The 25705-nt window shown below is 45.7% G+C and overlaps 1 protein-coding gene across 1 annotated transcript in view; it reads right to left on the bottom strand.

The window, feature by feature from the left end:
* The window catches only part of LOC138971050 (zinc finger protein 721-like), a 37442-nt gene extending 12069 nt beyond the window's left edge, over positions 1-25373 (bottom strand). Inside the window, exons 1-8 of the mRNA XM_070343654.1 lie at positions 25003-25373; positions 14884-15764; positions 13495-13693; positions 11558-11763; positions 8452-9276; positions 6996-7188; positions 6122-6327; positions 3714-4064 (exon numbers count right to left, since the gene is read on the bottom strand). Of these exons, the coding sequence (XP_070199755.1) occupies positions 3714-4064; positions 6122-6327; positions 6996-7188; positions 8452-9276; positions 11558-11763; positions 13495-13693; positions 14884-15764; positions 25003-25273 (3132 nt within the window). The 5' untranslated portion in view covers positions 25274-25373. The remainder of the gene's footprint in view (positions 1-3713; positions 4065-6121; positions 6328-6995; positions 7189-8451; positions 9277-11557; positions 11764-13494; positions 13694-14883; positions 15765-25002) is intronic.
* Between the last annotated feature and the right edge of the window lie 332 nt (positions 25374-25705).

The raw sequence follows: 25705 nt of genomic DNA, 5'->3' as shown, positions 1-25705 counted from the left end.
AATGTACGGACAGTTTTGCTATGGCCCAAGGGTGTCCGTTCATGAGAGGGACTGCTGTACGTACTTGGTCTGTACAAGTAAAACTGCTAAAGAAGAAGCCTTAGGCTTAAATTACCCCTTGGGGTCCGACTTGCAACAGCGCTTGTCTGAATCAGACATGCTATCAAATCCATGTAAACAACACGAAAACATTTTACTGAACATAAGTCTAAACGACTGAAAAACTCAGTAAAAAACAAACACTTTCGTGTCAACAAAATACAATAGCTACACTTGCCCAACAAAAACAGAGGCACGTAAAGCTACAAACAAAGTCACACGAGCTAGTAAACTAACTCACACCACAAAATGGCGAAACACGCAAGTCACTGACACACTGACAAGTCAACAACGCGTGGCAACGCGAAAAAATTTACTGAAACGTAAGTCTAAACGACTGAAAACACAGTAAACACACACTCTTTCGCGTCAACAAAAAACGATAGCTACACTTGCCCAACAAAAACAGAGGCACGTAGAGCTACAAACAAAGTCACACGAGCTAGAAACAAGCTCACACAACAAAATGGCGAAACACGCAAGTAACTGACACACAAGTCAACAACGCGTGACAACGCGAAAAAATTTACTGAAACGTAAGTCTAAACGACTGAAAACACAGTAAACACACACTCTTTCGCGTCAACAAAATACTATAGCTACACTTGCCCAACACAGAAAGGGGCACGCAGAGCTACGAGCAAAGTCACACGAGCTAGCTAACTAACTCGCACAACAAAATGGCTAAACACGCAAGTCACTGACACACAAGTCCGCAAAAAACGGACAAAGTACAGTAACGAAAACAGCGCAAAAAACCAACAACAAACGGGAACGAGCTCACCAAACTGTAGGCAAGGCGAGCAGAAAAGCTGGGTAACGTGGCCGGCGGGTGTCACTCAAACACACAAGGTCACCACAGAGCGTCAAAAAGTGAACCGTCCTCTCCGAGGTGAAAAGATCGTATGAGAATAGGCACGTGTTACTGGAGGAAGTGACGTGGCACACACCCGTATGGGAGGTAACTCCCAGTGTGCTGGCCCATTACCAAAGCTACTTTCACTTTCGTTTTGGTGATGGGGTTGCTTCCCTTTAAAATTTTTAGCCGGGTAAGCGTTTTTCAGTGATAAGCATCTCAGGTGACTCAATGCTAATGTGATTCGGAGTAAGAATATATTATTTAATGTCAATTATACAGTGGAACTTCCCATGTGAGGCCCCCCCCAAAAAAGAAAATCGGGTCTCAAAGCAAAAAGTCTTAAAATAAAGGTAAAGTTACAGCTGTTTACTGATGGAATCCTGAAAAACTAGGGTAAAAATATGAAAGGTGGTGGGGAGGGGGGAGTGCTGATGATATTTGTAAATCCGGGTTTCACTAGTATTGCACAAGATTAATCTAACCATCCATAAGTCCTGCTATTGTCACAGGAACTATAATTTACAGAACACTCAGAATTCTGCAGTGGAATAACTGAATGTGAATCGTAACTTCCACTCTGTGAACCACCTCCTCCCCCGCGGGTCAGGGGGAAGAATTTACCCGATGCTCCCCAGCATGTCGTAAGAGGCGACTAACGGATTCTGTTTCTCTTTTTACCCTTGTTAAGTGTTTCTTGTATAGAATATAGTCAATTTTTGTAAAGATTTTAGTCAAGCAGTATGTAAGAAATGTTAAGTCCTTTGTACTGGAAACTTGCATTCTCCCAGTAAGGTAATACATTGTACTACGTTGCAAGCCCCTGGAGCAAATTTTTTATTAGTGCTTTTGTGAACAAGAAACAATTGACAAGTGGCTCTATCCCATCTCCCCCCCCCCCCCCCCCCCCCCTTTCCCTGTCGCGATATAACCTTTGTGGTTGAAAACGACGTTAAACACCAAATAAAGAAAAGAAAGAAAGAAAGAACAACCTCCAAGCTTCTGTCAGAAGTCGTTTGGGATCTTGGTAAATAATATTCATATGTCCTGTTATTGTCATTAGTGGAAAGATAGTAAAAAACAAGTCGCGTAAGGCGAAAATACAATATTTAGTCAAGTAGCTGTCGAACTCACAGAATGAAACTGAACGCAATGCAACGCAGCAAGACCGTATACTCGTAGTCCACCGCTCACGGCATAGGCAGTGAAATTGACAAGAAGAGCGGGGTAGTAGTTGCGCTAAGAAGGATAGCACGCTTTTCTGTACCTCTCTTTGTTTTAACTTTCTGAGCGTGTTTTTAATCCAAACATATCATATCTATATGTTTTTGGAATCAGGAACCGACAAGGAATAAGATGAAAGTGTTTTTAAATTGATTTGGACACTTTAATTTTGATAATAATTTTTATATATTTAATTTTCAGAGCTTGTTTTTAATCCTAATATAACATATTTATATGTTTTTGGAATCAGCAAATGATGGAGAATAAGATAAACGTAAATTTGGATCGTTTTATAAATTTTTATTTTTTTTTTACAATTTTCAGATTTTTAATGACCAAAGTCATTAATTAATTTTTAAGCCACCAAGCTGAAATGCAATACCGAAGTCCGGGCTTCGTCGAAGATTACTTGACCAAAATTTCAACCAATTTGGTTGAAAAATGAGGGCGTGACAGTGCCGCCTCAACTTTCACGAAAAGCCGGATATGACGTCATCAAAGACATTTATCAAAAAAATGAAAAAAACGTTCGGGGATTTCATACCCAGGAACTCTCATGTCAAATTTCATAAAGATCGGTCCAGTAGTTTAGTCTGAATCGCTCTACACACACACACACACGCACAGACAGACACACATACACCACGACCCTCGTTTCGATTCCCCCTCGATGTTAAAATATTTAGTCAAAACTTGACTAAATATAAAAACAACCAGCCCCCCTTTTTAAGACAGCCTCCTCCTTGTTAAAACGTATTGCGTGGGATCCTGGTTTAAAAAAAATCTATAATCCCTACTATTGTCATTTGTGGAAAGAAAAATGCAAAAACGACACCCTTTTAAGAAAGCCTTCTACCCAATCCTCTTAAAAGGGAGGGAGTAAATAAATGAGGCAGGGGACAGGGGGGAGAGTTACTTTACTTTATTTGGTGTTTAACGTCGTTTTCAACCACGAAGGTTATATCGCGACGGGGAAAGGGGGGAGATGGGATAGAGCCACTTGTCAATTATTTCTTGTTCACAAAAGCACTAATCAAAAATTTGCTCCAGGGGCTTGCAACGTAGAACAATATATTACCTTACTGGGAGAATGCAAGTTTCCAGTACAAAGGACTTAACATTTCTTACATACGGCTTGACTAAAATCTTTTCAAAAATTGACTATATTCTATACAAGAAACACTTAACAAGGGTAAAAGGAGAAACAGAATCCGTTAGTCGCCTCTTCCGACATGCTGGGGAGCATCGGGTAAATTCTTCCCCCTAACCCGCGGGGGGGACAGGGGGGAGAGGGTTGGTGGGTGTGTGGGAGGAGGGGTGACTTTAGATGTGTTTCAGTGCAACTCTAAATTCTTAGTAAATGTGATACGGCTTAGTGATATTAGTTTTAAGTGCAATCTTTCATTCTTAATAAATGTGATGTATTTTATGTCTGTGATCGCCTGACACTGTATGGCAATTTTCCTTGTTTTTATTAGGACAGTAAACTTTTCAGTCTTGAGTCTAGAAAAAAAAAGGTTTCACTGTCACTCACATCACTTGCTGCAGCCACTGGACAAGTCTGGATCATTTCTTCCAGGGGCACATCTTGTGCAAAATGTTTTCTGAAACATTCACTGTTCTGAGCGTTCACTATACTTTCTCCTCTTTCTGCCGCTTCATTTTCACTATTTTCAACCAAGTTTTCCCCTCTCTCTGACAGTGACATTTGCTGGTGGTTGGAGTGGTGTCTTGGATCGCTGCTGGAATCACCGGACTGCATGTCCTCGTTGTACTCATTGGCACCCTCAGCGTGTCGTCGTTTCTTGTGGTGTTTCAGGGAAGCTGGGGTGCTGAGTATCGCTCCACAAATGTTGCATGTGCGCTTTAGTTGCTGTATGTGCTTCTGGAAACATTGATGAAAAAAAATTATGCAGCTTTAAACACTCATAGTAAGTGCTAACAAACAGACTATTTGATAAACCCAACCGTACGCACCGTAAAGTACCTTGTAAGTCCCACGCCCATCCCTTACTTTGTGTCAAACACTGTGCTTACAGTATCTAGGACCTACTAAAAACAAAACTAGACAATCAACTAGAGTCGACAATCAACTAGAGTCGACCTTTTCAACTCTAGTCTTCCTACTCTTGTGGTATGCCTGTCTCGATACTCCAGTGGGGAGAGTATGAAATCAACAGTCTTCACCTGAATTCAATGGATGGCTGGCGCAACTGATGTTAACCGGCTCAGCGCTTATGTTATCAGTCATGCAGGAGAGAAGCAGCGTCTGGACGCCTATATAATCACTTTCATTGAATTAATTAGCATATTTGAGGGGGGGGAGGGGGGGGGGGGGGGCAGGGACATAGCTCAGTTGCTAGCGCGCTGGCTTTGTAACTAGTTTGTCGCTATTAGCATGGTTCAGCGAGAGATTTACTTCTCGGGGGTGGGCGGGGATGTAGCTCAGTTGGTAGCGCGCTGGATTTGTATCCAGTTGGCCGCTGTCAGCTGTGAGTTCGTCCCCACGTTCGGCGAGAGATTTATTTCTCAGAGTCAACTTTGTGTGCAGACTCTCCTCGGTGTCCGAACACCCCCGTGTGTACACGCAAGCACAAGACCAAGTGCGCACGAAAGAGATCCTGTAATCCATGTCAGAGTTCGGTGGGTTATAGAAACACGAAAATACCCAGCATGCTTCCTCCGAAAGCGGCGTATGGCTTCCTAAATGGCGGGGTAAAAACGGTCATACACGTAAAAGCCGTGGGAGTTTCAGCCCATGAACGAACAAACAAACAAACAAACTTCTCGGGGGTCAACTTTGTGCAGACTCTCTTCGGTGTCTGAACCCCCGTGTGCACACATGCACACCAAAAAATCCAAAGTTCATAGCGATAGTCTCAGGGCTTGGAAATTATTAACACGCGCATGCATCATCTCTCGTCTCTGATTATTATGATCGTATCTTGATACTTTGACGAGACAAGCCTAATGCTGGCTTGTCTAAGAAGACAGCCACAGCGGGCTTGTTCGAGTCAAAGTGTCACACTCAGGGTATTATTAGTATTACCAATACCTGTCCCAATATAGGCCAACTGGTCTGAGGACTTTAAACCCTAATAGTCAGTCATTCAGTCATAGTTGAGGTGTTCTTTTCAAGAAAATTGTGTCATGTTCTTCTAAATAACATTAAACAGTACAAATGAATTTTCCAAATCAGCCAAATTTGCAAGAAACTCCCCCAAACGGCAAGATCAATGGTATCCCTTTTACCTAAAGTAAATTAAGCCTACAAAAATTATTTCACAATGTGTGTGTATGTGTCAGACCTGTTTACCCCCGTAAGTGTTTTGGAGTAATGCTCAGCCCCAAAAATAGTAATCCTGGCACAAAAATAGTAATCATCCAGCATTCGTCGCCAATTATAACGCACATGACAACTGTGTCTGCGAAACGCAATCATGCACATATACCCATCATTCACAAGCAAAACACATCAGTCAGTTTTTGTGGTCATCATAATTTCAAAGAAGATCACATCAAAAGCACATGCATCACTGATTCTTTTTCTTTTGCTCGTAGTAGGCCTTTTTCAGTGTGTCAAGCGCTTCTCTACTGAACTTGCGCTTGCCGAATGAGTGAGGGCGAGACTTCACCACAAGAATAAGGCTCTCCAGCGTCTCATCAGACAGATCTCTGGTCAGTCCTGTGCTTTTTCACCCCATTTTGCCATTGAAAAAAACAATGCCAAACATGTGAATTGATAAAAAAAAAAATTTAAAAAAAAAAAAAAAAATTTTTTTTACCTTTTTTTTTATGTATGAAAATCGTAGTCTTGACACGGATAGCGGAATGGCGTATTTTATGCAGAAAATCGAAATAAATTACGTCAAAATCGTAAGGGTAAACAGGTCTGATGTGTAGAGCCATTCAGAGAAAACTACTGCCCAAGTGACGCCATACCCGACGGTGGATGGTGAGCTTGGTCCTGCTGGTTGCTCGAAAGGAGCACTGCTGGCAGCTGAGAGAACTGTCTTGGGGGGCAGGGGCGCCGCCTACATAGTTGTGCATGAACGACATGTGCTGGTAATGCTGTCTGGAACTCTGATACGTCTTGGCGCACAACTCACAGACGTACGGTCGCACATCATCATGTTTGTTGAGGTGAACTGCAAAACAAAGATCACACAGGTAAGCATAACATAACATATGTAATTTGAGTTAATAAGTACTTTAAAATGGAAAACCAAACAAAAACAAAAACGGCTGTAGAAATACAGCACAATGAGGGAGTAGTAAACGGAATATTAACACACACGCACAGTGGAACCAGTGATAGGAGCTCACCCTTGCAGGTGGCCTTTCATGAGAGGGATTGTTTAATAGAATTTTTTTTATTTTAAATAAATCTGTCAGTGTCAGGATTATCAAGCATTGATGAAGAGTTGCGCCCCGTTTAGGGCGAGAAACAATAGCATGTGGCAGATCAGTTAAAAAAATCTTCAATTCATAATATTCAAACAAATAAACAAAGCTATTTTTTAGCTGCTTTTTACATTTAGTCAAGTTTTGACTAAATGTTTTAACAGAGACTGGGAATCGAGACGTTCGCATGCTTCGCAGAGCCAAGCGTGACCTGTCTCAGTATTCTGCTAGCCAAGACTTACTACATTTAGTCTCGGTGATGGCTTGTTTTTAATGTTGATCTTTCAGTTTCAACCTGACAAATTGACTAAATGTTTTGATATCGCTTCAAGCGACTTTTTATTTTATTGCACTGCTCTGAAAAAAAGAAGAAGAAAAAGAGACATAAATCCGTGTTTAAACCAAGTACTACCTTCCAAATTATTGGTGTTGTTCATGCGGATTTTGCCTTTGAACTCCATCCCACAGCGGAAACAGCGAAGGTAGGGGGAGCCAGTGTGGCGACTGACGTGACAGTAAGCTTCTAGCTCGGACGTGAACAGTTCATCACACACTCTGCACTCGAAACGCTTCTGGGAACCGTCACTCTGGGAACCACCTGGTTCCTGTTGAAAGGCCAATGCAGAGTGTAAATTATACAATGGAACCTCCCATTTCAGATCTAAAAAGAAATTGAGAAATCAGGTCTTAACAAAGGAGTTTGAAAATAGAGGCAAACTTACAGCTGTTACTCAGAATTTGTTAATTGTGAAAGAGAGTTGGTATATTTCTGGAAATGTATTTTTCCAGGCAACTCTGGTCTTGTTAACCAATCAAGAACTAAAAAAAAAAAACCACACACAAAAATGTAAGGCAAAATGCCAATTCTACATCGGAACCTCCCATGTGAGGCCAACAAAGAAAATCAGGTCTTAAGATAGAAAGTCTGAAATTGAAAATAAAGGTAAACTTACAGTTGTTTACTGATGGAAATCTAGAACACTTGGGTAAAACAACAAGAAGAGCAAACGCTCGATCGAGTCACTTTCGCAGTTCTGAATATTATATGAGGCATCAGATGGACAGGAAGAAATTGCTATTCACAACACAATGAGTCACGTTCACATAAAATTTGAGCCCGGTCACTTTTATAGTTTCCGAGAAAAGCCCAACGTTAAGTTGTGTGTTGCCGAACAGAAAAGGCTAGTTATCTCCCTTGTTTTTCTGATAACGTTCGTAAAAGGCTACAGATGTAAATACTTTGATGTAAAGAATAATCCTACAAAGTTTCAATCACATCCGATGAACTTTGTCAAAGATATAAAATGTCTAATTTTTCCTTTGACGCTGACCTGTGACCTTGAAAAAGGTCAAAGGTCAACGAAACCATCGTTAAAGTGTAGAGGTCATTGGAGGTCACGACTAAACAAAATATGAGCCCGATCGCTTTGATAGTTTCCGAGAAAAGTCCAACGTTAAGGTGGTGTCTACGGACGGCCGGCCGGACGGCCGGCCGGATGGCCGGCCGGACAGACTAACACTGACCAATTACATAGAGTCACTTTTTCTCAAGTGACTCAAAAAATGGTAGTGGGGGTGGGGGGGGGGGGGGGGGGGGGGGGGAGAGTGCTGGTGATATCCATAAATGAGTTTTTCAGGAGATGAACCATTCATCAGCCCTGCTATTGTGATACAGTGGTACCTACGATGAAAGGACACCCTTGGGGCCAGCCAAAAGTGTCCCTACATTGCAGGTGGCCTGTCATGACAGGTATAATTTGGTAGATATGATCAGAAAAGAGACAACAGAAGGTGTCCTTTTCAGGTTGGTGGGTGTGTTGGGTTGGGGGGGGGGGGGTTGTCTTAAAAAAGGTTTCACCATCACTCACATCACTTGCTGCAGCCACTGGAAAAGTCTGGATCATTTCTTCCAGGGGCACATCCTGTGCATCACGAATTGACAAATATTTCAGCTTGCTCCCAGGCTTATCTATTCTCTTGAGTTTCTTTCCGACAACGGATTGTGCAGGTACCATCTTTCCACTGTCACTCACAGCAACAGATACGTCAATGATACTGACAGGGACATGTACGTCACGGACACTGTCAGATGTCATCACGTCACTGAAAAATGTCGTCATGTCACCATTACGATGATCGTCCTCTCTCTTCACAGGGCTTTCCACATGCTGTGGTACTGTCACAACCTGTGCATTCTCACTACATTCGGTAGCATGTTGAGAATCTTGGCCAAAACAGTCATTCTCTACAAGGTACAACAGCTTAGGTTTAAGGCCCTGAAAGTATTCTTCAGGTAAGTCATTACTTGTTTCAGTCTGTGAGGTCAAAGTTAGTCGATGACTGTTCTGAGCGTTCGTTATACTTTCTCCTCTTCCTTCCGCTTCATGTTCACTACTGTCAACTAAGTTTTCCGCTCTCTCTGACAGTGACATGTGCTGGTGGTTGGAGTGGTGACTTGGATCGCCGCTGGAATCACCGGACTGCATGGCACCGTCTTCTTTGCTGTGCACACGCAGGTGTTTCATTAGGTTTTTTCTGACTTGGAATCGTTTCTCGCACAGCTCACAGGCGAAGGTGTACTCGTCATCTGCACCTTTAGCATGTCGTCGTCGCTTGTGGTGTTTCAGGGAAGCTTGGGTGCTGAGTATCGCTCCACAAATGTTGCATGTGCGATCTCGCTGCTTTTTGTGATTCTGGAAACACAGATACCAAAAAACAAAATCATGCAGTTTTAAACACTCACTGTATATGTGCAAACAAACAGTGGGGGTCCGGAGGCTGCAGAAGGACCCCTGTTGGGTTTAGGGGCAACGCCACAGAGGGATGGGGGGGGGGGGGGGGGGTGCTGCCCCTTGACGCTGAAGATTTTGCTAACATTTAAAGTGCAGAAAACGTCCATTCTGAGGATTTTGAGTTGTCAAAATCGTGTCAACTAAAGTCATTATTTTTTTTTTTTACAAATAATTATAAAAATGTAAACAAATGTACCGTATTTGACGGATTACAAGACACACCGTTTCATAAGCCGCACCCCCGACTTTTAACAAAAAAATTGGGACGAGCCACGTGTAAGCCGCGTCGCTATATTAGCCGCCGTCAAAAAAAATATAATCAGATCGTGTCAATCAATCAAAACAAAACAATCAGGCAAACGAAAGTACGGTATTTGGCGAAATCGGCTCCGAGAATAAACAAGTGAAACAAAGAAGAAAAGTGAAAAAGTTTGAAGAAAAATATCACACACACACAATTTGTAACCAACACACACATGTAGTCCCGCCCGGAATAAGCTTTTTTGGGATGATTTACGACTTTAGCGCACATTTCGAGCAGACAAAAACACAACATGGCGGCTCTCGCTCCTCCAACTATCGCAAGACACAAAAAAAACGAAATCTCGCGCGCGCGAGATCCTGATACATCCGGTGTCTCTGTTCGCTATCTTGTTGACAAACGAAGATTCGCGAAAGAGAAAAGCGCCGAGTCTTGAGTAGAGAGCTAATCTCGAGAGTTGCTGGCGGACGGATCGCCATCGTCGCACCATGGATTCGTTTATCCCCAGCTCAAAAGCAGCGCGCCCATCGTACGCGATTCTTTTGGTCTTCGGTATCGTACAGCCAGTACAGTTGTGTCAGTGCAGTGCAAAAGCAAACGGATACAAACGAATACGGGGACAAAGACAGCTCAGTTTCTTCGGACCAAATCGAGTTTAGGTAACGTTTTAGCCGCAGCTTTTTATAAGCCGCAATGCGATTTTTTTTGAAAAAAAGTCGCGGCTTGTAACCCGTCAAATACGGTACCGTTTTCCGGGTCATAAGGCGCGACTTTTTTCCTCGAGTTTGACCCCTGCGCCTTGTATAACAAAGCGCCTAATCCGTGTATGAAATACGAAAAAAATCAAAGAGACCGCCTGAGTACCAGTCACACAACTTGTGATAATGCATGTTTCAGCTACTAGGTACTACCCTGGCCAAGTTTCCTCTCAAGACATCAAAGAGACCGCCCCATAGGTTAAACTCGGTCACTGACCCCGGTGCAGGAAGTGTTTCCTCTCTCAGATATGACAGGGGAACCACCTCTCATAGCTAAAACTGGGTCATTGACCCCTGGGAAGAAGGTCAGTGTCTATAAACAAGGCAACCCAGCTATCACAATGGACCTGCCTTTGATCTCACCGCACACACAGAGCACACTTATTTCCACTCTGTATTCTTCCTTTGATGTGCGGCTTATTTTCATTCTTCGACCGTTTGTTACCGGTATACTTTTTCAATTTTGGTGCGCCCTATCGGCCCCCTGCGCCCAATGGGTGACTGGATTACAATTTTTTTTAAAAGAAGGGGGTGCGCCTTATGCGCTGTAGCGCCTTGTAACCCAGAAAATACGGTAATCAAACTGACAACCCAGCATCTCCCCACCCACCCCATCCCGCCCCACCTCACCCCCTACCTAGCGCCTAAAATAATGTGTATATATATTTTCTGCGCTTTGTGTCAGCACTGTTTGTGTGTGTGTAAATAGTACCGTTGACACGTTTTTATATAGAAGCCTACTGTGGTTCTTGTGCTTAGGCTGTGTATTGGACTGTCATTGTATGCCTGCATTATTAGTTGTCAGTAATTATTACATGTGCTGATTGTTCTCTTTGCCTGCGCGCGTATAGTATGTTGGTTATGTTTGGTCATAGTATGTTTGTTTATGTTTGGTCGTTATCTTGCCTGTGCGTGTATTGTATGTTTGGTCGCTTTCTTTGCCTGTGCATGTATAGTTTGTTGGTTATGTTTGGTCGGTTTCTTTGCCTGTGCGTGTATAGTATGCTTGGTCGATGTATGTATTGTAGAGCGCTAAGAGTAGACATTTTTCTAGAATAGCGCTATAAAAGTTTGCATTATTATTATTATTAACCCTAAAATGTATGTATTTTCATCAAACACAAACATTTCCTTTTTTTTTGTTGACTAAATGACGCCATACCCAATGGTGGATGGTGAGCTTGGCATGGCTGGTTGCGCGAAAGGAGCACTCCTGGCAGCTGAGAGAACTGTCTTGAGGGGCAGGGGCGCCGCGTACATAATTGTGAACGTACGACATGTGCTGTTTATGCTGTCTGAAACTCTGATAGGTCTTGGCGCACACCTCACAGACGTACGGTCGCACATCATCATGTTTGTTGAGGTGAACTGCAAAAAAAAGATCCAACATGTTAGCGTAACATGATACATGTAAAATTACGTGTAATTAGCACTTTAAAATGGAAAACCAAACCAAAAATAAGGCCTTTCATGAGAGGGATTGTTTATTAAGTTGTGGAGAAAAGCGACCACAGGAATAATTTGTCTTTTCTCCATAAGCATTTTTTTCTTCTAAAGTTTATAGAGTAAGAAAGAAGAGAGACGTGGGGAGCAGAATATATTATCTAGGTTAGTCTTGAAACTGTGTGGAGTTAAGATGCACACTCTAAATTCGGAATTGTTCTTTCTCTTAGTAAAGGGTTTGGGAACAGGTAGAGTCCAGTCCTTCCCACTGTTCTAGCATGGGCAAAATGTCCATTGTGCTCTGGCTGTGGGATTTACAGACCTGTTTACCTAATTGGAACAGTTGGTGTCTTTTCCACAGAGACCCATACATTGTGTTGAGTTTTTTATGATTGTTTTGTTTTGATTCAATACAATATGGAACTTCACTTGATTTTTGTTGAGCTCATATTCTGTTTGCAGGGTTCCTGCAGGGCAGAGCTGATACAATTCAATGAGTTTTCAAGGACATTTCCAGGACCAAAAAAAGGCTTTTCAAGGACATGATTTTCCCCAAATTAATGCAAAGCACCAAGCTTACCTTCAGTTACCTTCCCATTTTCCACGCTAAGACACAGGAAGAGATATAAAAATGCCACTGCGGTTCTCCGCGTCTGCAAACTATTAGTCATTTCGTAGTTTCCCTTGCCAACTTCCGGGAAGGGAAGCAACTACGGGTGACTAGTAATAGTTCGTCTGCTTTCGTTTTCACTCGATCTTTTATTCTCCCAAAATGTGTGTACTGTATTTGACGAAAAAAAAGGGGGTTGCATTTTTTTTAAGATAAGACAAGCTGCTGACAAAATGTATAGGCAACAATTTGGAAAAATCAAGTACTTTTCAATGACTATTTAACAAAACTCTATTTTCAAGCACTTTTCAAGGCCTGGAAAAGGTTTTCCAATTTTCAAGGAGTTTTCCAGGGTTCAAGGACTCTGTACGAACCCTGTGTTTGTCTGTCTGTCTTGTTGAGTAATCAATTGCCATCCTGACAAATTTGTTTGTTTGTTTGTTTGCTTAACGTCCAGCCGACCACAAAGGGCCATATCAGGGCGGTGCTGCTTTGACATATAACGTGCGCCACACACAAGACAGAAGTCGCAGCACAGGCTTCATGTCTCACCCAGTCACATTATTCTGACACCGGACCAACCAGTCCTAGCACTAACCCCATAATGCCAGGCAGAGCAGCCACTAGATTGCCAATTTTAAAGTCTTAGGTATGACCCGGCCGGGGTTCGAACCCACGACCTCCCGATCACGGGGCGGACGCCTTGCCACTAGGCCAACCGTGCCAGTCATCCTGACAAATGCCTTTCAAACCTAAATAACATCTAAGTAAGACACAGACACAGACTTAGAGTTAAATGTAAAGCTACGACTGCTCGGCTTTACAAATTCAATAGACATGTGGGTTTTTTTAAATAACTGTGTCAGGATTATCAAGCATTGTGGAAGAGTTGCGCCCCCTTTAGGGTGAGAAACAATATGTGGCAGATCAATTAAAAAAAAAAGGTAATTCATAATATTAAAAGACAAGATTTTTATTTGCTGCTTTGATAAAAAAAAGTTTTTATTGAATTTTGCTTTTTTTCACAGGTTTAAACCAAGTACTACCTTCCAAATTATTGGTGTTACTTGTGCGGTCTTTGCCTTTGAACTCCATCCCACAGCGAAAACAACGAAGGTAGTGGGAGCCAGTGTGGCGACTGACGTGACAGTAGGCTTCTAGCTCGGACGTGAACAGTTCATCACACACTCTGCACTCGAAGTCGAACCGCTTCTTGGAACCGTCACTCTGTGAACCGCCTGGTTCCTGTTGAAAGGCCAATGCAGAGTTCAAATTATACAATGGAACCTCCCATTTAAGACCTAAATATAAATTGAGTTCAACTTACAGCTGTCATTCAGACATCTGGAAAACTTGTGGTCTTAAAAATGGTGCTGGTGATATATACATAAATGAGGGTTTCCACAACAACAACAAACAAAACAAAATGCAAATGCTTAAACAACTGACGCCTTCGTTGAATGCAGATCGTATGCAGACCTAGATTTACAAAGGTAATCTAACAGATATGAACATAACATCAGGGTTTCATTTACTAGTGCGCCCTGCGCCATTGGCGCATTAAATCTGAAAATGTCCCATCACAATTCCCTTCAGTGCGTCAAAGGGCGCATTGAGATAATGTACCACTGCGCCACCAAATGCACACTTTACATTGGATCACACACACACACACACACACACACACACACACACACACACACACACACACACACACACACACACACACACATACAGAGATAACACAATATAGCGGCTAATTCTCAGATGGAACCATATAATATTGCACCATTTTGCATCTTTGGTCAAAGCGCTACTTGCCTTCGACCATGTCCCATCAGAATTTAGGTAGAGGGGGACAAATGTCCCATTGCCTTTTTCTCCCAGGCTAAACCCTGTAACATGTTTGTGAAGGGCTCAATGTGAACTTCCAAAAGTTGGCATTATATTGAAATGAGCGCTCCAAAGATCATGTTTTAGTCAGGGATGTGTCTTTCGAAACCAAGACTGAAGAATTATACTTCCAGGTCTTTGGACCCTCCAAGGACCCCCTATACATTTACGTTCGGGGTCTCAGGACCCCTCTTGGTGAAGCGTCTATGGGAAACCTGTGACAAGAATATTTCACTGCACAAGGTGGACTTGTCGTTGAACTGTAAAATAGACCCCCCTTTGAAGACTTCCACAAAAATCTGTGAAAATCAGGTATTAGTTCAAAAGGGGGTTGTCTTAAAATGGCAGGGGTGGGGGGGGGGGGGGTTAATATTTAATTACAGAGGTATTGAACACAAAATCTGAAGAAAAAACAGGGTCATAAAAGGACAAGTAAAAGGGAGGGAGTCTAAAATAAGGCTGGGTGGGGGGGGGGGGGGGGGAGAGGGTAGTAGGGGATTGGAGGGTAGGTTGTCTTAAACAGGGTTTCCACCGTCACTCACATCAATTGCTTCAGCCACTGGACAAGTCCCGATCATGTCTTCCAGGGGCACATCCTGTGCGTAACGTTTTGTCAAATAATTCAGCTTGCTCCCAGACTTGTTCCTTTCATTGTACTTTTTTCTGACAACGGGCTGTGCAGGTACCATCTTTTCACAGGCACCAACAGCGACAGGTACGTCACTGATACTGACAGAGATATGTTCGTCCCGGTCACTGTCAGAAGTCATCATGTCACTGACAGATTTTGTCACATCACCATTACAATGAGTGTCCTCACTCTTAATCGCTGGGTGGCTATCTCTTTCATTACCCACAAGGGGAACACTGCTTTTAAAAGCTAATGTTGGTAAATTCTTGACAGGGCATTCCCCATGCTGGTCTACTTTCAGTTTCACACCCTCTGCATTCTCACAAAGTTCAGTAGCAAGTTGAGAACCTCGCCTGAAACTGTTATTTTCTTCAAGATGCAACAGCTCAGGTTTTAGCAGCTGCAAATATTCTTCAGGAAAGTCATTACTTGTTTCTGACTGGGAGGTCAAAGTAAGTTCACGGCTGCTCTCAGTGTTCACAGACACTAAGCTTTCTCCTCTCTCTGACATTTCATGTTCACTACTTTCAACTACGTTTTCCATTCTTTCTGAGGGTGACATTTGCTTGTCATCTGAGTGCAGGTGTCTTGGATTGCTGCTGAAAACACCTGACTGGGTGTCACCTGGTGTAGCAGTTACTGTCTGCCGGTCTGATATGTCACTGGGTGTCACGCTGGCAGCAGCAGGACTAGGCGTTGAGCTGTCGGTGACGGCATTGAATGGCAGGGTGACAGGAATGCAGAATATGTCCAGGAAACTCTGAAGGTCTGCTTGGGCTATCTTCAACATGTCTGAAAAAGAGGACCAGATACATAAATTATAGATCTATCTATACTGTTGTTTTGCTTCAGTTATTTATATCACACAGAAAGAGGAAAGTTGTCTTGTGCCTTACCAGAATGCATAATTGAAAAACAGGTTAACTTAAATTTATTTATGCTTTTAAAGTTTGACCTTTTCAAAAAGAGATCAAAAACACTAAAAACAAGAAATTCCTTCGAGGTAGGAAAAACACCCCCGTTGGTCAAAGGGAAATAACCATTCTCACTGCCACCAACTGAGAAGGTTATTTCCCTTTGACCATTAATATGTCACTCTATAAGTCCTTGTAGAATCTTAATCCACCAATAACTCCCTAACCGTGTGTTTGACTGGTCCCAATTTTTGTAAGGACCGTCTCAGGAATGTATAGAACCTGTTCACCAAGTTTGGTGACGATCGGTCCGTTCATTCTTGAGATCTATATGCGAACACAAACACACAAACACACAAACACATCGAGCGAAACCTATACACACCGCTATACCGGGGGTGTAAAAAGTGAAAGGGTAAATTTGCTACTGTGTCAATAAAAGAAAGGAGAATAAAGAGGAAAACAAAATAAGGTTAAAAGATTTAAGAAACAAATCTTCTTTTTCTTCTGCGTTCGTGGGCTGAAACTCCCACATGCACTCGTGGTTTGCACGAGTGGAATTTTACGTGTATGACCGTTTTTACTCCGCCATTTAGGCAGCCATACGCCGCTTTCGGAGGAAGCATGCTGGGTATTTTCGTGTTTCTATAACCCACCGAACTCTGACATGGATTACAGGATCTTTTTCGTGCGCACTTGGTCTTGTGCTTGCGTGTACACACGGGGGTGTTCGGACACCGAGGAGAGTCTGCACACAAAGTTGACTCTGAGAAATAAATCTCTCGCCGAACGTGGGGACGAACTCACGCTGACAGCGGCCAACTGGATACAAATCCAGCGCGCTACCGACTGAGCTACATCCCCGCCCCAAGAAACAAATAAGAAAGAAACTTAGAAAAGCAGCAATATCAGGGCTCGAACTTGCAACCTACGTGATTCATTGTCTGAAGGACTAACAACAGGGGTGCCAAAAGAATGTATTCACATCGTTATGCAAAAACTTTTTTTTAAATGTTTTTTTTAAAAAATAAAACATTCATATTAAAATCTGTTTTTCTTTAGTCTACTCCATTGACTCTGGTTCCGGATCCATCCCTGCGTATTTTCAACAACTGTGGAATATTTCAGGTCAATATCATTAATAATAGTACTTTTGAAATTATCAAGTGAAAAACAAAATAAAGTGTTGATTTTCCACAACTTTTCAAATGCTTTTTCATTACGAAACCCGCCTATCTCACAATTTTAATTCAGCCCTGGCTTGATACTGAAAATTGACAGGGAAAATCTATTTTATCTTCAGTTTCATCCCCCCCCCCCCCCCCCCCCCCGAGTCTCCCTTGTCTTCTGGCAGTCCTTGGTTCATGTAAGCTCTCCTGGGCCTACTTATGTGCCTGTGTGACTGTGAATCCCATACCTGTACGTGCTTTCAAGTTTCATTTTGGGACAAAGATGATTGACTGATTCATTGGGGTTTTGAGTGTGTATGCCTTCTAATCATCTCTGATGAAGTTCTGTGGCACTGGAAGTCAGGTCCTTAAAAACAGATTTCATTGCTTCTATCACAGCCAGATTCGAAAATTTCAAAACTAAATTTTCATTTAATTAATATACTTACTCAACTCACATAAATGGCATTAACTTCAGTTCATTGCTAAGATATTGAAGTAGTACTCGACCCTGGTAAGGGGGGAAGTAACTCCCTAAGAAAAACAATCCGTAGTCAAGGACGGGAGTCACCTCCCCTACCGGTAACCCGCACATGCGCGGTCCTGCTACCGGCCGTCATTCCCCCACGGAAACACACACCTGTAACACATATAATGTTAGCGGGGATGGATGGGAGGGTATAAACGATGTGAGTTGAGTAAGTATATTAATTAAATGAAAATTTAGTTTTGAAATTTTCGATTCAATCACATATTCTTACCTCAACTCACATAAATGGCAGATTGCACATAAAGGCGGTGGGATACTCACATTAAACTCTTGGAAGTATCTGGCCTGCGGCAACCATGGCTGGGAGGCAGTTGGTACCGTCCGGGTGAGTGCTGGCAATGTCCCGGAGGTAGTAGCTGAGGAAGACATCTTGAGACGTCCAGTATGCAGCTTTGAGGACGTCTGACATCCTACCAGACTTGAGGACAGCTAAGGAAGTTGCCCACGCTCGAGCCTCGTGAGTCCGAGGTGATCGAAGAGGAAGGACTGACTGCCCCCCCCCTTGTGTCTGCCACCACTGATAGGCATGCCTTATAAGTGTGGAAGACCATCTGGTAAGCGTGGTTTTTGCAATGTCTTTATTTCGGGCTGTATTAATCGAAATAAACAACAACTTCTGAGCTGATGCTCGAATAGGAGCGGTACGCAACAAGTAAGCCTTAAGCGCGCGTACCGGACAGTTAGAAAGATCCGGGTCGCCGGGGGCTAAAATGTCCCGGAGAGGCCGAATGGAAATGATCGGTGAAAGTTGGTCAGGTTTTTGATTTTTGGCGAGAAAATCGGGACGGAAACGCAGTGAAACCGAGCCGTCTCTTTCAAAAGTGATATCACGGTCTAAACCCGAGAGGCCGTGGATCTCGCTGCCCCTTCGCGCGGAAGCGAGCAGTATGAGCATGAGAGTTTTGCGCGTAAGGTCAGAAAGACTAGCGTCTTGTAAAGGTTCGAAAGCACTAGAACGGAGAAATTCGAGTACTAGTAGAACGTCCCAAGCCGGAACAGAAGTTCTCTCCGTTGCAGAACTGAGGGCCGCGCCCTTTAGCACACTCGCGATGACTCCCCCGAGGGAGATGGAGCGACCAAGCTGCTTAAGAGTAACCGAGATGGCTGAGCGGCGAACGCGCAAAGTGGACGCGGCGCGTCCCTGAGCGGAGAGCCATGCCAAGTGGTTTGCGACCTGCATTGATCGCGGGGCAACCGGGACAACATTGTTGGCCGCACACCATCGAGTCCAAGCCAGCCAGTGCGACGAATAAACAGAGGAGGTGGAACGCCTGTGAGCCTTCTGGACTAAGTCCAAAGTAAGATCTGAGGCGCCTGAGCGCTTCAGTGATCGCCGAACAGTCGCCAGGCGTGAAGATCCAGGAACTCGGGGCGATCGTGAAGAATGCCCGTCCTGGGCTGTAGAAGCTCCCCTCGCCGAAGGCTGAGCGGAATTGGCGGGCCGCTGGCGAGCCGCAGGAGGTCCGGGAACCAATGCTGACTGGGCCAGCGCGGTGCCACGAGAAGAAGACGAGGCCGCTCTAAGTCGGCTTTTCGCAGGACCCTTCCGATGAGTGGAGTGGGAGGGAAGGCGTAAGCCACTAGCCCTGTCCAGCTTATCGTCATCGCGTCGATCTTCCACGCTTCCGGGTCCGGAAACGGGGAAACAAAGATCGGAAGGCGACGCGAGAACCTCGTGGCGAAGAGGTCGACCATCGGTCGCTCCACCTGCGCCCAAAGGCGGAGGAGCGCCTGATGTGTGATGGTCCACTCTGTGTGGAGGATCTGAGAGGACCGGCTGAGGGCGTCGGCCAGGACGTTCAGGCAGCCGGGCAGGTAGCGAGCCGAGACCAGAATCTGATGGCGAGCGCACCAAGAAAGGATCTCGCATGCTCGGCTGGACAACAGTTGAGATCGGGAACCGCCCTGTTTGTTGAGGTAGGCAGCGACTGTCGTGTTGTCGGTATGAATCAACACATGGGTGCCCTGGAGGGCGGAGAGAAAATGCTGAAGCCCCAAAAAGACCGCCTCGAGCTCGAGGCGATTGATGTGCCAAAGCCGCTGCTCTTGTGACCACCGACCGGACGTCGTGTGTGTGTCTACGTGAGCCCCCCAACCCTTCTGAGACGCGTCCGAAAAGAGATGCGTGGAGGGAGGAGGAAGCGCTATGGGCACTCCCTGCAGAAGCCAAGGGGTGTTCATCCACTGAAGCGTGGTCTGCTGAAACCAGACCCCGAGAGGAACTAAAACGTCCCAGCCTTGTGAAGTCGGATTCCAGACTGAACTGAGAGCCGCCTGAAACGGGCGCTTGTGGGATCTGCCTAGCGGAATAAGGGACGACATGGACTCCATCTGGCCCTGTACAGACGCAAGCGTCCGGGCTGGAGCTGACTGAAGCCCTAAAAGGGAAGACAGGAGAGCTTGCAGTTTGTCCACCCGGCGTTGAGTGGGACGGACTGTCCACTCCCGTGAATCGAAAACCATGCCAAGGTAAGTAAAGGTCTGCGACGGAGTCAACTCGGACTTGGTGTGGTTGACTTGGAAGCCGAGATCCTGAGCCTGGGCAAGGACAAACTGGGTATGCTGAAGGCAGAGCGCTTCCCGCTGATGAAGGATCAGCCAGTCGTCCAAGTATGCCCTGAGCCGAACCCCGTGCTGCCGAACAAGGGCACAAAGCTGGCGCACCACCATGGTGAACGCCCAGGGAGCAAGTGACAGCCCGAAGGGTAGGGCCCGAAACTGGAAGATTCGGTCCCCCCACAGAAAACGCAACCACTTCCGGTCCGCCTCGTGCATGAGGATGTGGAAGTAGGCGTCCGTCAGGTCGACGGACGTCACCCAGTCGCCCGGGCGAAGCGCCTCCCTGACGGTCGCCGGCGTTTCCATGGTGAACCGAATTTTGCGCAAAAAGCGGTTCAGTGGAGAGAGGTCCAAGACTGGCCGCCACCCCCCGGAAGCCTTGGGGACAACGAAGATTCTTCCGTAAAAACCCAAGGAGGAGTGGTCGAGAACCTCCTCTATAGCCTGCTTCTGCAGCAAGAGAAGGATTTCTGCCTGAATTGCCTCCCGAGCGTCGGGGCTGGCCGGAAACCGGAAGTTGGCCGGCGCTCTGGACAAAGGGGCCTTGCCTTCCTGCCAAGGAAGGCGGAACCCCAATCGAATCACCCCCATGATCCATAGGCTGCTTGTCCGAGACAGCCAAGCTGGAAGGGCCCGGGAGAGGCCGCCTGCTACCAAAAGGGTAGAGGCTGGGGGGGTGACTGGATCGGGGGGGTCTCATTGGGGGTTGGGCTTGCGCCCAGACCCCCGCTTCCCAAAGGAAGGTTTACGCTGGTAAGGGCGGGAACGTGAACCACCCCTACCTGCCTGAGACGACTTCTGCCCCGAGGACTTGCCCGCAGCTGGTGCAGAACTCCGTGGTTTGTTACCGTGCTGCTTAAGAGCGAGTTCCGTCAGTTGCACCACATGATGGTCACGAGCCTCCTCCGTTTGCTGCCGGAGGGCATCCAAAGAGCGTGATCCCAGCAACGCACCCTCTGAGAAGGGAGAGACTCTCAAAGAGTCTATGGTGGCCTTATCCGTCAGGCGTGAGCCGTTAAGAAAAGCCTCGCGCCTCCAAAACACAACCTGAGAGTAGAGCCGAGCAGCAAGAGTCATCTGACTGTCAGTGACCTTCGCGAGGGCCGCCAAGAGCATGGCAGCATCAGCCTCAATGGCATCGTCACGGAACCTAAAAGGTTCGATGGACGAAGCGATGGCTCTCGTGAGAGACCGGATGAGCGTTTCCGCCAAGGAGGTCAGTTCGAGGGAAGAACGCCCGCTCTCCTCCAGCCCGAGTAGACTCTGTTCCGTACACACGGCAGTCCTATCTCGGCTATAACCGTCCTGCCGTAAGCGAGCCAGTTCCGGAGTCACCGGAAGTGGAGCTGTGGGCAGCGAAAACGAGGAGAGAAGAGAATGTGGCCTGCTAGGCAGCCGCGATCTTCTTGAATTAGCTGGGAGGCCGCCGCCTGCCTGAGCCGAGGCTAACCAAGGCTGAGCAGACGGGGGGGCTTCTCCATGAGCAGCCAAGAGAGGGTAGGGTGTGTTAGCGTCCGCCAACACCTGAGCCATCACAAAAGGGACGGAAGGAGATTCCATGAACCGGAACTTCGCCTTCGTGTCCCCCGCGCCCGCAAAATCTGCCAAAGCAGAAGGAGGGGGTGCGACCACAGTAGAATCGGCGGAGACACCCTCAGGGAAGTACCGTGAGGTTATCTCCGCAGCCAACTCCAGAGTAGGGCCCAGTTTATTGGGAATCCGTAAGGGGGTAACAGATTCAGAGCAATCCTCATCCCCTTCCTGTTCCTCTCCAAAACCTTCCTGATCTCCATCAGAAGGAGGGTCCGGTAAACCGGAAACCCACCCGTCCACGGAAGCGGAAGTGGCTAGAGTCGGTTGAACAATAGACGGAAGCGCCGCAAACTGTCCACCAACAGCACCGCCGACAACCGGAACCGCCGCGGCGGAACCGGAAGTCGGGGCCGGAAGTCGATGCGTAACCAGGGACGGGATAGCAGGGACACTGCCACCGGAACCACTAGCCCGCTGTCCTCCACCGGAAGTGCCTGCCACAGCACAACCGGAAGTCGAGGACGACAATCCGCGGGCAGGCCCGACCGGAAGCCCCGAGGGGCAACCAGAGGAGCCTACCCCCTGCGAACTCCAACCAGGAACGGCGGCAGCCGAACCAAGAGCTACAGGTCGATGACCGCCGACAGAATCTTGTAGGCCAGAGCTGGGCAAACAAGACGCTGCTGCCTGCCCCCCAGAGGCCGGGACAGCCGAAACTGATCCCAGGGGGGCAGGCTGGCGCGCTACGCCGCTCCCTAGCGCACCCGCCACGTGATGGACGGTGTACTGCCGGGGAGGAGCCGTCTGCGAACCCGGTGACGCAAGAGCGTAACCCGGGCCCGCAGGCAAGTGTGAGCCCCCAAAAAGATGGGGACTCCCACAAACGCCGCCCAACGCCGAAGCGCTGGACCCGGGCGGCGCTAAGGCCGCGAACCCCCCTGAAAAGGCAGGGGAATCCGCAACCAAACCAGAAAAATCCGGCCCGAGATCAGCCGACGTGATCGTCGCGGACGGCCGCAGCCTAGAAAGAGAAGCCACCCCCCCCACGCCAGGCGGGAGGGGAGCGACAGGCCTTTCCGCCGAATGTAAGGCAACTAGGTCATGTTTCAGAGTTGCAAACATAGCCAGAATTTCTTCCCGCGACACGGACTCGCTAGACCGTGGCGTCTGCGAGCGCGAGAGAGGAGAAGTAGAACGTTCCCGCGTAGGGAAAACCGGTGACGGTGACGTAGAGTCGAGCGACACCCGTTCTGTCTTCTTAGTCACCGGGTCCGTAACCAGAATTAAAGAAGTAGGCTGTGAAGAAGACACAGAGGCACGCGTCTTTGATTTAGACTTAGACTTGTCTTTATCCTTCTCTTTTCCCGGTGAAGAGAGTAGGGAAACAAGTTTGCCCTTGCTTTTTGAGTTTTTGTCCGCCATTTGCAATATCGAACACGCGCACGTGGAGATGAATTACAACAGCGAAAATACTCAAACGAACGAAAATACTCGAACGAACGCAGCGAGAGATAGTGAAACGATCTTACCTAAAGATAGCAACGCAAAGACCAGGGTCAAATGGCCTTCCACGAAAGGCCAAGGCAAAAAATATGCCGGAGTACAACAACACGTCTGTGCAGTAGTGTTGAAGTGGGTGGAAATGACGGCCGGTAGCAGGACCGCGCATGTGCGGGTTACCGGTAGGGGAGGTGACTCCCGTCCTTGACTACGGATTGTTTTTCTTAGGGAGTTACTTCCCCCCTTACCAGGGTCGAGTACTACTTCAATATCTTAGCAATGAACTGAAGTTAATGCCATTTATGTGAGTTGAGGTAAGAATATGTGATTGAATGCTCTTAATAAGTCTTATGTTTATTATAGTCTGCTAGACAGTTTTCCTTTTCTGCCTGTTTGGAAGTACGCTTCTCAAGTTGACAAGGGAGGTAATTTGTGTGAGGGAGTGGCTTATTATTCGGAAATTTATACATGTAGTGAGAGACGAAAAACTGATATACATATATTTAAAAAAAACTATCATTATTAGGGAGAAAATAAATAGAGCTTAAGTCACAAACCAAATGTAAAACAAAACAAAATAAGATGTTAGCAAAAAATCCAGCGAGCAGTCGGGCCTTAACTATCTGTAGGAGCCGAAAAAGCGGTCTCACTAAAACTCGAAAAGACACGAAAAGTCCTGGTACATGTAACTGTTTTTAGTCGAGATTGGTGATTTAATATGAACAATCATCAAAACATGCACACTCTCTCTCTCTCTCTCTCTCTCTCTTCCTCTCTCTCTCTCTCGCATACATGTGTGTGTGTGTGTGTGTGTGTGTGTGTGTGTGTGTAATTCACTAATTGTGTGTGACTGTCCATTAATTAGAGAGAGGAATTGGGGGTACGCTGGTTTATCATCTGACTTGCACCCTTTTATGTATGTGACAGGGTGACCAGTCACCAATTATAGAGTAGAATTTTTTGTCATTGTCCAGTCTAGTGTTTGTAGTTTATGTTGCCGATCGCTTTTATTTTTTTTGTAATGCCATTATCTGTTAACTAACAGTGTTGGTATTCGCTAGCCGTGTCCAGCCAGCTGCACACAATTAACAGTCTCCTTTGGGTGAAGGAAGTCCTTATCTGTTTGAAGTGGGCGGTCATTTGTGAAAAGCTCGCCATAAACGGATCGCTTGGGCCCCAGGTGGTCGTAATGTAATGTGCCGCCAGCTTGACTGGGTATGTTGAGGGAATCGGCGTTTTGTCAAGTAGATGTTAATTCCTTTGTCGGATCGGATGGATAGAATACCAGCTCAGCTGGCGTGTGGTCAGTTGCGTAACTTTTATGAGTTACCCGGGGTAGCCGCTGATAACACGTTCGTGTGGGAATGTTTGATGCGCTTAGATCAAAGCCTCATTTAAGAGATAGCGAATTCCGTTGCAAGCCCCTGGAGCAAATTTTTGATTGGTGCTTTTGTGAACAAGAAACAATTGACAAGTGGCTCTCCCCTTTCCCCGTCGCGATATAACCTTGAATGGTTGAAAACGACGTTAAACACCAAATAAAGAAAAGAAAAGTGAGGAGGTGATTGTTACAAGAAGGTGTGAATGCACTGTGTGTGTCAATGGTGAAAGGGTCAAAGGTGTGTTTTCGTGTATTTGTGCGTCTTTTCGTATCTATTTGCTGTCTTTTCGTGTCTTTTCGCGTCTTTTCGAGTTTTAGTGACACCCCCGAAAAAGGTATGTTTATTTTGAGAGCTACTGTTGACTAGTCGGTTCCCGAGGCACTCCGTAATATCTTATAGTGACACAGGACTAGGAATACTTACAGTTACTCTTGCTGCTTAATATGAGCGTATTGACGAGGTAATCATCTATTTCGTCCTCATTTTTGACCCTCCTGTCGGTGTGGATCCTATTCACGTTACCACAAGAACACAAAATGTCGAGAACACTGGCCAGTCCTACTCGTGTCTCTCTTCGGGTTCGTCTCAAGTCCAACAACCCCTTGCACTGTGTGCAGTCCATTTGGTTCGCCAGGTGAAAGACATCCACAATTCTCCGGCCTCTTTTCCAGGCCGTATCAACATAAAACTCCATTGCGATGTGTGAATGAAGTCCAACAGATTGCAAAGAATCAGTGGAATCTGTAGCATCCACAGAAAGCAAGTCGTCTTATTTTCAAACAAATTGTTCATAAATTTCCTTTCAAACGGAAGTAGAACGAAGGGAGATTACTTGCACTTGGATTGTTGGATCCTGTTGTGGACTTCACACTGGATTTGAGATATTGCTTTGCTGAGAGGTTCTTTGCTTCTGTCGTGTATTTTTTACAGACGTTGTTTTATTTTGTTTTGAATGTTTGTTTTTTCTTGTTCTTGTTTATGTGTTTCTTTCTTTGTGGTTGTTGTCCTTTACCTTTTATGTCAATTCACATTTTTACTCTTGCAAAAAATAAAATTCTGTTTCCTAAGAAAAATTAGGTTCTGCAGGTCGCCTCCTATAAACAATTCTTTTTAGAATGATTTTTAT

This window comes from Littorina saxatilis, linkage group LG7 (assembly GCF_037325665.1).
Source record: "Littorina saxatilis isolate snail1 linkage group LG7, US_GU_Lsax_2.0, whole genome shotgun sequence".
In the NCBI taxonomy this organism is placed as follows: domain Eukaryota; kingdom Metazoa; phylum Mollusca; class Gastropoda; order Littorinimorpha; family Littorinidae; genus Littorina; species Littorina saxatilis.
Note: the sequence above shows the minus strand (reverse complement) of the source record. Positions and strands in the feature narration are given on the sequence as shown.